General features: G+C 28.5%; 2 protein-coding genes across 11 annotated transcripts in view; one reads left to right on the forward strand and one right to left on the reverse strand.

The window, feature by feature from the left end:
• The window catches only part of LOC141447210 (calcitonin gene-related peptide type 1 receptor-like), a 444,034-nt gene extending 439,935 nt beyond the window's left edge, over window positions 1-4,099 (forward strand). For 6 of the 7 annotated variants that reach the window (XM_074114519.1, XM_074114517.1, XM_074114518.1 and 3 more), the window contains 4 exons: window positions 1,026-1,320; window positions 1,398-1,439; window positions 2,191-2,271; window positions 2,994-4,099. In XM_074114519.1, coding sequence (XP_073970620.1) covers window positions 1,026-1,320; window positions 1,398-1,439; window positions 2,191-2,271; window positions 2,994-3,041 — 466 coding nt within the window. In that variant the 3' untranslated portion in view covers window positions 3,042-4,099. The remainder of the gene's footprint in view (window positions 1-1,025; window positions 1,321-1,397; window positions 1,440-2,190; window positions 2,272-2,993) is intronic. The other variant, XM_074114521.1, reaches the window with a different exon arrangement.
• Window positions 4,100-4,311: 212 nt separating this feature from the next.
• On the reverse strand, window positions 4,312-11,264 carry LOC141447214 (SUZ RNA-binding domain-containing). 4 transcript variants are annotated; one of them, XM_074114527.1, is made up of 6 exons: window positions 10,911-11,262; window positions 10,708-10,785; window positions 10,515-10,579; window positions 10,249-10,420; window positions 9,658-9,749; window positions 4,312-9,458 (listed from the first exon to the last, which is right to left on the reverse strand). In XM_074114527.1, exons 2-6 carry the CDS (start codon window positions 10,708-10,710, stop codon window positions 9,344-9,346), a joined length of 447 nt encoding a protein of 148 aa, XP_073970628.1. In that variant the 5' UTR covers window positions 10,711-10,785; window positions 10,911-11,262; the 3' UTR covers window positions 4,312-9,343. The 4 variants fall into 4 exon arrangements, with proteins under 4 accessions (XP_073970628.1, XP_073970626.1, XP_073970625.1 ...); XM_074114525.1 differs by lacking the exon at window positions 10,708-10,785 and having other exon boundaries at window positions 4,312-5,515; window positions 10,911-11,264; XM_074114524.1 differs by lacking the exon at window positions 10,708-10,785 and having other exon boundaries at window positions 10,911-11,261.
• Between the last annotated feature and the right edge of the window lie 95 nt (window positions 11,265-11,359).

The raw sequence follows: 11,359 nt of genomic DNA on the forward strand, positions 1-11,359 counted from the left end.
CCTTCTCCACTCTTATATCCTGATATTTTTTGTATCAGGTACCACATTTGCTTGTTGCAACAATCGTTGCAGTAGTAAATTCCAGTAAAAGATTTTTAAAAAAATAAATAAATAATAATAATAGTACTTCTACTTGAATTTAAGTCAATTGGTAGGATGATTTAATGGCTAGAGATAATGTTATGTACTTGCTATAGACACCAAGTGGTCTGAAACCATGTCTCCACAACATTCAGATGTTCTGTTGTGGAAAGGTAAGCGACAACTGGATCAGGATTTGGAGAAAGGAAAGCTGAGTCGACCGCCAAAGAATAGAATACAGTATTTGGTCGTTGTGGAATATGTGCTGTGTAAATGATGAATAGATGGGGGCCGTGTATTCATGTTTGAGGGGAATTCAGAAGAGTAGGCAGATCCAGGATTCGCGCACAAAGATCGTTAGGAAAGATAGTATCTGAGATATACTATAGATAATAGGGCTACGAAAGATGATATTGATCTTAATCTAAGCCCTAGTGTCAGACCTGGTCAAAGGCCTTTTCAGAATCTAAGAAAATCTTGAGCATAAACTGTAGCATCAGGACGTGAAGCCCCTGAAAGATGAACTCGGAAGCCGATCTGATGGGAGCATACAATGTTAAGTTCATTAATTATGGTATATCATTCTTCAAAATAATCGAAATTACAACAAAATATAGCAGATAAAAAAAATTCAAGATGCCATTTTCGTGCTTGGAGGACCTTGGTATTCAACTTTAATTATTTAAAAAAAATATATTATGAATAATGTTAGTTATGACGAAAACCTACCTATTTCTAAAGAAAACAATTTATTTTGAAAATCCTAGATTAAGTGAAGAATGCTTTTATTAAGATTAAGAAGCTCAGTTGTGCTAGCTATGTATGGTGACTTATAAATTTCTTGAATGACAAATTTTGTTATCCTCTGTGAAAAAATTGCATAATTTATTTTTTTCTTTTTCTTTTCTTAGTTTTTAATAAGTAACAAACAATAATCATTTCAGATGCTGGATAGACGAAAGCGATTCAAATACAGTACTTATAATATTGGTTGCAACATCAATGGGACTAAACTTTATCTTCTTGTGCAACATAATGCGAGTGGTTGTTGGTAAGTTAAGAGCTGGCCCAGCTCAGTCTTCCAGACCTTCAAGAGCCTTACTACAAGCACTCAGAGCAACTTTATTATTGTTACCATTGCTTGGGCTTAACTATCTTTTGACTCCATTTCGCCCACCAAACAATCATCCGTGGGAAACTTATTATGAGCTAATATCTGCTGTTACAGCGTCCTTCCAAGTAACTTGTTATTTTCCTTTCTTGTGAAGTACGTTCATTTTTATGTAATTAATATGTTTTTAATTATTTTTTTTTAGGGTTTATGTGTTGCTACGCTCTTCTGTTTTTGTAATGGAGAGGTAAAATGTTTTTTATATTTCTACTACATTTGTTAACGTAGCGGCTGAAATGCTAATTTCTTTTTAATTTTAAAACAAACATCGTAATTCTAAAGTCTAATAACTAATTCATCATTGTTACGTTAATAATGGTAGAGAAAATTGAAAAAATTTGGATAGATACATCTCTACTAGTTTAACAATATTCTTTCTGATTATCGAATACCGATCATTAATTTCGATCTTTAGTATTGTTTATGTAACCTTCTTTGCAAGGTATTCGTAGATACGACGTGTACCTTTGCATCTATGTTTATAACAAGGGACAACATTGATCTCATTTCTCTAAATTTTAAATAAACGAATTGAAATTTGTTCAAGCTTTAACCAATTACTTTAACTTTCAACCATATTGTCCACTTCAACTGAACAAAATAGCTGTTTTTTGATCTTCTGTAAAATGTGCACTAATAAGTACAATATGTCAACTCATTTAATCGAGAGTATTTTTAAGTTTCAAAAAATAAACTCATTCAATGTGATAAAGGCTAATTCTATTGTCAAATCTTTGTTTTTAAGAAAAGAAGTAATATAAAAATCGTAATACGAAAGGGGCTGAACTTGCCCATTGGGAAGGAGAATGATGAATTTTATTGTTTGTAGCTTGGCCAAAATATTTAAGTATTTTAAGAATTAAATTTAGAATTATTAATTTAATTAATTAATTAAACATTGTATAATACAATTAATTAATGCAAATAATAATTTTTAGGTAATAGCCCAAATCAAAAGGAAATGGCAGTACGCTATGTTCAGGACTAGAGCGAACTCTTACACAGCAACCACGGTATCAGTAAGTTTTATATTAATGGAAAAGTAGATGCCTGTTATTGTGAATTTTAATATGATGTTTAAAATGTTTCTACCTATTTTTCTGAAAACGATTAAAACCTTTTTAAGTTCGAGTTCAATAAATTAAAAACAATAAAAATAAATCATTTGTTTAAATAGAAACACCTTATTAAGCTTTGGCATAGTAGACAGAATTCTTTGTAAATATTTGAAGGATTTGTAATTGGAAATTATGATCTTTCACACAATTTCTGCTATCTATTTGATTTGCAAATTTTTTTTTATGTGGAAGGCTGTAACTGTAGTGTCCCTAATTGTGGAGACAGTAGCTGTTCTCTCTCATAAAGGACATCTCTAAGCAAATTAATGTTCTGTTCAATTTTGTAGCAGAAAAGTGTTTTAAGAATAACTTAATGGCCCCATCAAGCTTCCGTAAGATTAATTACCGAGCATTATGATTAATTTTCATCAATTTTACGCCTTTTACATGTTTTTATTTTGAGTAAGAAACTAGCCATTTGCAGCGAAATAATTGGGAACTGTATTGCTTTAAATTCAAATATTACTAAATGAAAAAGATGGACACCTGGTAGTTTAGACTATACGTAAATCGAGCTCTATTGCTTCTGTGTCCCTTGTTTCGAGTTATTCTAAAACTTATTAAAATTGTCTTCATCTTTGTTTTCCTCATTTCTTACATTTTTTTCTCTATTTTTTTTTCAGTTTGTAAGATCTAATGCGGCTCCTGTTGCTGAAGAAGAAAATGTTTAATTTCTTCTTATAAAGAAAGAATTAATAAAACTTATTGAAATGGGTCTCAATATAAAATAATGTAGATAAAAAATTGTAAATATGTATAATACTTAACGTGAATTTGTGTTTGAGATATATGTATTATATTAATTGTAAATTTAGTTTTGTCCATTAGATGTTTCGTAAAAAAAAAAAAATAATAAAAAGAAAAAATGGCAAGTTCCTAAGATTGAAAAATTTCAACAATTGAAAATTGTATTCTAGTCTAAACAAAAAAAGTAATTGTGTATAGATAATATATATTTTTTTGCTGCCGTCAAAACTTGAAGTATAGCAAGAGAACTTACACTATCGACTGTTGTTTGCTTGTTGCTTGTTCGACTAAATTACCCAAATTATACCAAGAAAAATTGCACAAAGCTAGCTGGTCACATGCAACAGTTCAAAAGAACATCAGAAATATCTTTGAAACCTATATGATTTGTGATATGTAGACTATAGGATGTGAATAAAACTTGAGTGATTAAAATTTTAGTGTAAATAATTTTAATCAAGTATTTGGAAAATATGAAATGCTCAAATACTTACGAAAATCAATAGTTAATAAGAGAAAAAGTAAGTCCCAAGAATTTTTTTTTTTTTCTTCCATCACAGACGACGATAAGCATCTGCCCGTTAAAAAGTGCAAATATTTACTAGAAATCTGTGAAATCCGAGTCAATGGTAAAGCAGATTATTTACAGAGTAGATTGTGAAACCAACTGATATGACACGACTTTTGGGGAAAAGGGCCATTCTAAAGAAGTAATATACATGTTAAATTGTATGCGGGCGTATTGATTTCGCCGCATTAAAAGTATTGCGTAACTGTTTTTAAAAAAAATCCATCGGAAGTGACATATGGAAAATGAATGAGTCAAGCGATGGACAGTATCGTATAACAAATATTTCTTCAAAAGTACAATAGGGTCTGCATCTTAGTATATTTATCAAATTGTAAATTTGCAAAGCGTTAGCTCTGGACGCTCAAATATTTTTTTTTTTTTTGCGATCATGAATTAAAATCTTTATATTTACATCTCTTGTTTATTTGATTTCAAAACCATAACTTCTTCAAATTAATTTATTACCTATATATTCTGGTTATAAAATGACCTATTTATTAATAATTAATGTCACGATGTGCAGTCCTAGGGTCTCTTTTATTTAAAAAAAAAAATATATATAGGTATAATATATAAATCAAAATATACAAAACTAGGCTTTAAGTTAGAAATAAATGCTCGCAAAAAATTTACTGGATATTTATTTAAGTATATGTATATTATATAATAAAAGGCACCACCTAGAATATTTGAAAAAATAAGATTTTAATAGCAAATTCGGCTAATTTTAGCTTACATACGTAATATATGGGATCTCTAAAAAATATCTGATTCATATACATTAATACAATAAACTTTTATTTAATTAAATGTACATATATAAATATATATATTTAATCATGTTCGTCCAGATACAAAGTCATACTTTTTTTAGGTAACCAAACGGAAGTATTATTTTATAGAAATGTTTGATGAAATGTCTAACCATGATCAATACAAGAATTTTTCCCTATATTAAATATATACTTATATATGTATGCATTAACATAATACTGTCATGATGTATATGTAAAATGGTATGTATATATATACATCTATTTGTTTCGTAACTTGAAACGCTAAGTACATGTTCTTTATTGGACGTATTAGAATCAATTATAAGGTTAAAAAGCTATACAATGAAGGGTGGCTCGGTACCTGAAGGCAAAGCAGGTTAGAACAAAATATAGTATATTTTAAATGAAAAGTTTTTCATAATCATTTTTTATTACAGCGACTTCTAATGTTGCGACGTAAAAATATGTAACAATAAATCCAAAATAATTAAGGTGTCCAAAGTACTTGTAAGTCGTTTATTAAAAAAGTCATTTTTAAGTAATAATGCTGTTTATTTTAGATAGGTTCTTGGAGAAGTATTGACCACAGCTCCATTTTAGACAGTGCACATAACTTATGTTAAAAACGTTTCTATTAATCTTCTTTTTTTTTTAAGGGAAGGTAATCTTTCGAGTTAATTCATCCGCTTCACTCCATTAATATCATTTTTTACAGTCAAAGTACTTGATGAAGATAGTGAAGTCGATGTCGTTGAAGAATAAATTAGAACTTATATAGAATGCATTAAAAGAACGTCGAGGAGTGTATCACACTATATTCCGCATGCAGCATAAAAATAATAAAATAAAACTCACACAATTCAGTTTCTATTGCATTCAATAATCAAGACAAAAAAAAAATTAATAAATAAATAAAAATGTGTTATAGGAAAATGAATTTCAGAATCTCAATAAATCAGTTCTTAGCTGTGCCTTCCTAAAAACCGAGCTCCTATCGAATGAGACTTTTTCCTGTATTTTCCAACTCAAAATGTTTGACATCATTTTTTCACTAAAAAAAAAAAAAAAATTGCAATTACTTTAATACCATCGTTACTAATTAATGTTTTATACAAAATTCTATGAATAATCTGAGATTAACATCTCTTTGTTACTTTAATTTCATATTTTAACAACAATGTTCCTCTGGCCGGCCATTAATTTAATTTAATGGCAATTTAGAGATAAGTGTCACACGAATTTTAACAATTTTTACATAGATTGTAGCTTAAGTTTCTACTTACAAGTAAATCATATATCTACCTCAGAGTGGGCTAATTACTAAAAATATTTTGAATATAATTTGTTTTAAAATTAAAGCCATAAATTTGATGAGAAATAAAAGTTGGGCATCTTAACAACTTAAAATCAAAGATAAGCGAAACAAGTTCGCTGAATTAATTGAACTACAAGCATTGTCATACAAATATAAACCCCCCATAGCAGCTTACTAGTAAATTTATTAAGGTTCTTAAATAAAAGTCAACAATAGTGTTCCAATTTTTTCGGAGTCTTAATAATAGAATCACTAAGTCATTTCCGATTTATTAAGAAAAAGATGGTTATAAATTGAAGGAGACAAAAAAAACTTATAACAAATGACACATTTTTTTTCTTACTTCCGATATTAAACATTAGTTTAATAAAAACCAAGGGTATTTCGTGCAGGAAGTGGAAACAGATCAAACTATAACATTTTAGATACCCCTTTACCAATGGGTTATGGATTTTAGGTAAAAAGATTGAGATTTTCCTACACAAGGGTAGAGAAAACATCTCCATCAACAAAATATCGTCTAGGCCACAACAAAATGGCATGTTCTAGAAAAGCATATGGTAGGAGGAAAAAGTAGGAGAACCAAGGCATCAAAATCTTTAAAACTTACCCCTGAAACATTTCATTGGCTTTCAAAAGATGGAGGTCCTTTCATCCTTAGGTAAGCATTTGAATAGAATCGATCTGGATTATGCGAAAGCCAGAGTTAAAGATAAAAAAGGAAAACAAAGGGATAACAAATTTAAGTATCAATTTCATTTTGGTTACGATTTTTGTCATTTTGTTTTAATTTACTACGATGTATTCATGTTCTTAGATCCTTTTGCTTGCAAATTTAAATTTGTATTCTAACAAGCCGTTGTAATGAAATGCCACGGAATTAATTGTCAATTCTTTCTAACAAATAAAAAGTATCTTAAGATACATTAATGCTAAAAATGTATACATTTATAATTATGATACAAAATGAACCATTAAGAACACATAGAATGAATCAGCAATCCCACAGAGAGAAACCTTTTACTTGCAAAAGTAACCTTTAGTAACCTTTACAATATTTGCATCTATGTTTAGGTATAGTGATTCCTGAAGTAAATTCTTGTACTACAACACACACTTTCATTTCTACTTGCTCTATCATCGTTTTATGTTTGATAGAAACATGTAAATCCTGGATCATGTACAAATCAAGAGAAGAAAAAAAAAAAATACCTTATATATTACATAGAATTGGTCTTACAATAACTACATCTTTCTAATATTAGCTGTTCGAATTTTTTTAAATCCTAAAAATAAAGACTTTCTTAAAACAATGTTTTCCCCCATTAAGAATATTTTTTTCATTTCTAAGAGAAGAAACTCCATTTTTGGGAGAAATAAGTTTAAAAAAGAAGAAGAAGCGTTACATAGGAAGACAATTAGATTAACCGGGTTACAATAATCAGTTTAAATTTACAAATACGCTACGTCTTAAGCACTTTACAAAACGCTAAAGTATCCTTCATTCCACAAAAGCAATTATGTATTCGAAAAATTTAATAATAAAATAATTATTAGTAACAACTAAATAACTGTTAATTCCATTTAACGATAAGTTGTAATTTTATTTTTAAAATTTTTAACTTTTTAATTTTATTTTATTTTGTACATCTAAGGAGTGAAAGATATAAGATCACGTCACCCTGGAAATACATGGTATACATACCATGGCAAACAACCAACATCATTTGACTATTGCTTATTTTTTTGTCAAACCCCCCCAAAAAAAACATTATAACGCACTATTTTTATGCCTACAATTCTTTTTATTAAATTTTTAGTACAATAAAAGGAATCCCCATAATACTTGAGTCATTTCAAAGGGCACAAATTCACAAAAATTGTGATTTCAAAACAAAAATTAAAAAATCATATACTATTATGTTGTTAAATTAAGTTCTTTAGCACATAATTTTTTTTTTTCGTTTAGCATTAACATCTAGAGATTTTTAGAGAAACAGAGTTTTTTGGGTCATGAAGGGACGAAGTAATTTCTTGCAAGCATCTTCTCTTTCAACATTACATAAGTACCTCTTTTTTAATAATTAATTAATAGATATGAGGAAACACTTCATTCCAGAAATGACTACAATATTGAAAGAAAAAACAATATATTTTCTGCCCTGTTAAGATCTAAAAAATGATTGGCCAAAACTAATACTAAACCAAAATACGAGAATCCAACGTCTTATAGTGGGGATTAAGCTGGCAAAAAAAGTACCCAAATTCTGCAGTGAAGGCTTCTTTTTTTCAGTATTTGAAACATTCATTAGAGTTTAACTCAAAATTTTTGGGGGAAAAGTGAGAGGTGGCACTTCGATGAAAAATCTTAAATTATTTTTTTATTATCATGAAAGAATGAATTAAACTTGTAGGAATTTCTGTAAGTAATTTATAATTATATTACGCTTTAAATTTTGTTTGTTTCGACAGTACTTTACGGTTTATTTTTTACAAATTCGAATTTAAAAAAAGAAAAGTCCAAAAATTATCACTAAAACCTATCGCCATTTTTTTTTTTTGCAGGGTTTATGGGCCAGATAATTAAATACTGATAAGTTCTTTTTAATATTAGGATATATTATGCCATTTTTTTAAAAAAAACTTCAAAACTTGATGCGGGAAGATTATTGAAGTGTTGTTAATAGAGTCATAATCACTATTTCCAGGTAAAGGTATGTTTTAGTGTAAAATAACATCTTATGGGCGGCCTTAGTTTTCTTTCTTTAAAAGATCTAATAAAGGTTATTTAAAAGACCACGCCTTATAAATCCTTTTATCATCTATTTTAAAAATTAATGGCTACGGTGAAGAAAAAATATAACTACAATTTTTTAAATACCTAAGAATTACCTAATTTACCCAAAATGTTAGAAAGAACGTCCTATATTTTTGTAATATAACCTTTTCATAGTAAGCAATAGTTCTTTTGAAAAAGAAAAGTACTTTTTTCTTTTTTTTGATACGCCATAAAATGAAGTACAGATCGATAATAAAAGAAAAAAATAAATAAATACAATAATTTCATTTTAAACAAAATAGTCAAGCAATCTAGTAATTAAACAGTAAAAATACCTTGTTTTTAATCTAAAATACAACATAAATTAATTCTACAATCTTATACACTATACGTGTTTCATTTGTACAATATTTACATCCCATCTATTTTTTTTTTTTTTGTATCATGTAAAGCACTTCTTTTATAAAACAGCTCAAAAAGATGCATATTTTATAAAAGTGCACAATGATTTTTCTAAATTTCGTTTCATCCTAAAAATAAATGGTAATAAATTTTAAAAATGATCTAAATTCACCATTCCTTCATTATTTTAGAGAGCTAGCAATTTCTTAAATTCTTTTCCTCTGCGGTATTTATAATTATTTTCTTACAAAATTCTGTCTAATATTAGCAAGATCATAAAAAAAACTAAGCAGTATTCAATATAAAGAAAACTCAAATAGCATTGTAAAAAGTACTTCCCAATTTACCCATGAATCCCTCAAACAAATAAGATATTAAAAGTACTATCTTCTAAGATTGAATCCTGTAGTACCATCAGGGCCCCTTGGCAACCTAATAATTCCAGCACAATTTTCAGTAGGTCGCAGAATCTCGGTCTTTGTTTGAATTTTACATATTCTATGAATAAAAACAAAACAAAAAAAAAATTCATATAAATAAAAATATATATTTACAAAAAATAATCTTGAACGAAAATAGTAAAAGGTCAAAATAATGAAGATGTCAGGTGTTTGAGTGTAAATCCATGCTATAAATATAAATTTAATTTAAGTAAGAAGACAACAAAAATAAATTCAAAATTTTATATTAAACCCACCTATCATCAATGTTATTAACAGTTAAATCCTCTTCTGGACTTCTCGCTTCCCCTAGGATTCTTAACCTTGCCTCAGCGTACTCCATTTCTCTCTGTAAAAGAAAGAGAAGCAGAAAATATTTCTATTAGCAATTATTAACATGGAACCAATTTAGAGTTGATAAGCTAGATTGACCCAGCTATGATGCTAGTTCAAAAATTTTTCTAAACACTGCTCGGAGGGACCTCCGATACTTACCAAATTTCCTCTAGAATCTACAACATATTTGGAAGTTCAATCCTTTTGAACATAGCCAAAAGGTTACACCAAAAAGGGCTGCCCTGAATATACTTAAAAATACCAATATATCATCTGAACTTATTTACAATTCTCTCGGCTTTCTAAGAACTTTAATATTCTATATTTTTTTTCAATTTTTAGTTTTTACCGAACGCTCTCTCAAAATAAATTAGGTATTTTTAGGTATCATCTGTGTTCATTAATTAAAACATTCTTTAACAATTCTATTTCACTATTATCAATAAACAAAAAAAAATATTTTACAAAGCCTTGTAAAACCCCGATAATTCAGAATAGCACACACAACTAACCTGTTGCAATGTCTTTAAAGGTTGCTTTGGTTTTGTTTCACAATTCATTAAACCATTTCTAAAACCATTTTGATTAGGTCGTTGTAATATTTTAACTGCAGGCTCTGGTGGTAGTAACTTTGCACGTAAATCATCAGACAAAATTATCACAGATCTAGGTTTCGGGCATAAGCTGGAACAAACGAGTATGTAATAAGAGCGACGTTTAAGCGATCGTAATATTATCTTTAAAAAAAAAAAAAAAGCACTTTCTAACGCGGTCTTACTTTGTTACCCCATTTTGAAGTGGAGTATTGTTCAGTTGAATTTTTTCTATCTGCTTATCCAATTCCTAAAACCAAACAACGTATGAATTCTGAATGTTCAAACAATTTGAATCATTCCTAATTAGCATTAAATAAAATAATAATAATCTACACGGAATAAGTTGTAGAGGTTACCCTACTTAAAGAAACCTACCATTTGGAAGAGTCTGTAGATTTCTGTTATTTCCCTCGCTTTAAAATTTTCATGAAAGATTCAGAACTCCATCACATGCTAACATTTCCGAAATTTGGTAAATCAACACAAGAAAATTAACTTATATCCTACAATAAGTTTCCTGAAACTTCGATCAAACATGCCTAATAACGCAATTAAAAACATAGGAATAATATACATACACCTGAATCCTCTAATTCTTCCCAATTATCATAAGTATTTCCATCTTCTTTATCTGCCATTACTTTGTAACACGAGAAAAGTAGCAGATACTTCCAAATCTGCCCTTCTTGGATGTCGGGCAAGAAAGTTTTAGTGTTGAGAGGGGAGAATTGATGATTTTAATCGATAATATTTCATTCTCCTTAAGAAAAAATAGGTATCGATTCAATTTTTACAATTTTATTTTCATACTTTTTTTAGAGTTTAAAAAGAAGTTTAAAACACCATTTATTAATTTTCATTTTGCAAAGAGCAGACATTCTATAAATAGCAATACTTTGTCAATATGTCAACTTTATTTTTTGTTGTTTTGAATGGTTAGCAGGTGAATGTGCCACATGCTCTGTTATCATAATTATTTCTTTACACTTTTTTATTAATAGGTAAAATAAAATGGTAAACCTATTTA

This window comes from Rhodnius prolixus, unplaced genomic scaffold (genome assembly GCF_049639745.1).
Source record: "Rhodnius prolixus isolate KJV_2025 unplaced genomic scaffold, Rpr scaffold_7, whole genome shotgun sequence".
NCBI lineage: Eukaryota > Metazoa > Arthropoda > Insecta > Hemiptera > Reduviidae > Rhodnius > Rhodnius prolixus.

Excerpts from the sequence above, each read along its gene's own strand:
- LOC141447214 (XM_074114524.1), bottom strand. The coding sequence starts at position 10,970 with ATGGCAGATAAAGAAGATGGAAATACTTATGATAATTGGGAAGAATTA. Across the intron at positions 10,421-10,514 it reads CTTCAAAATGGGGTAACAAA|CTTATGCCCGAAACCTAGAT; the intron begins GTAAGACCGCGT and ends CGTTTGTTCCAG. Across the intron at positions 9,459-9,657 it reads GTTAATAACATTGATGATAG|AATATGTAAAATTCAAACAA; the intron begins GTGGGTTTAATA and ends TTTTATTCATAG.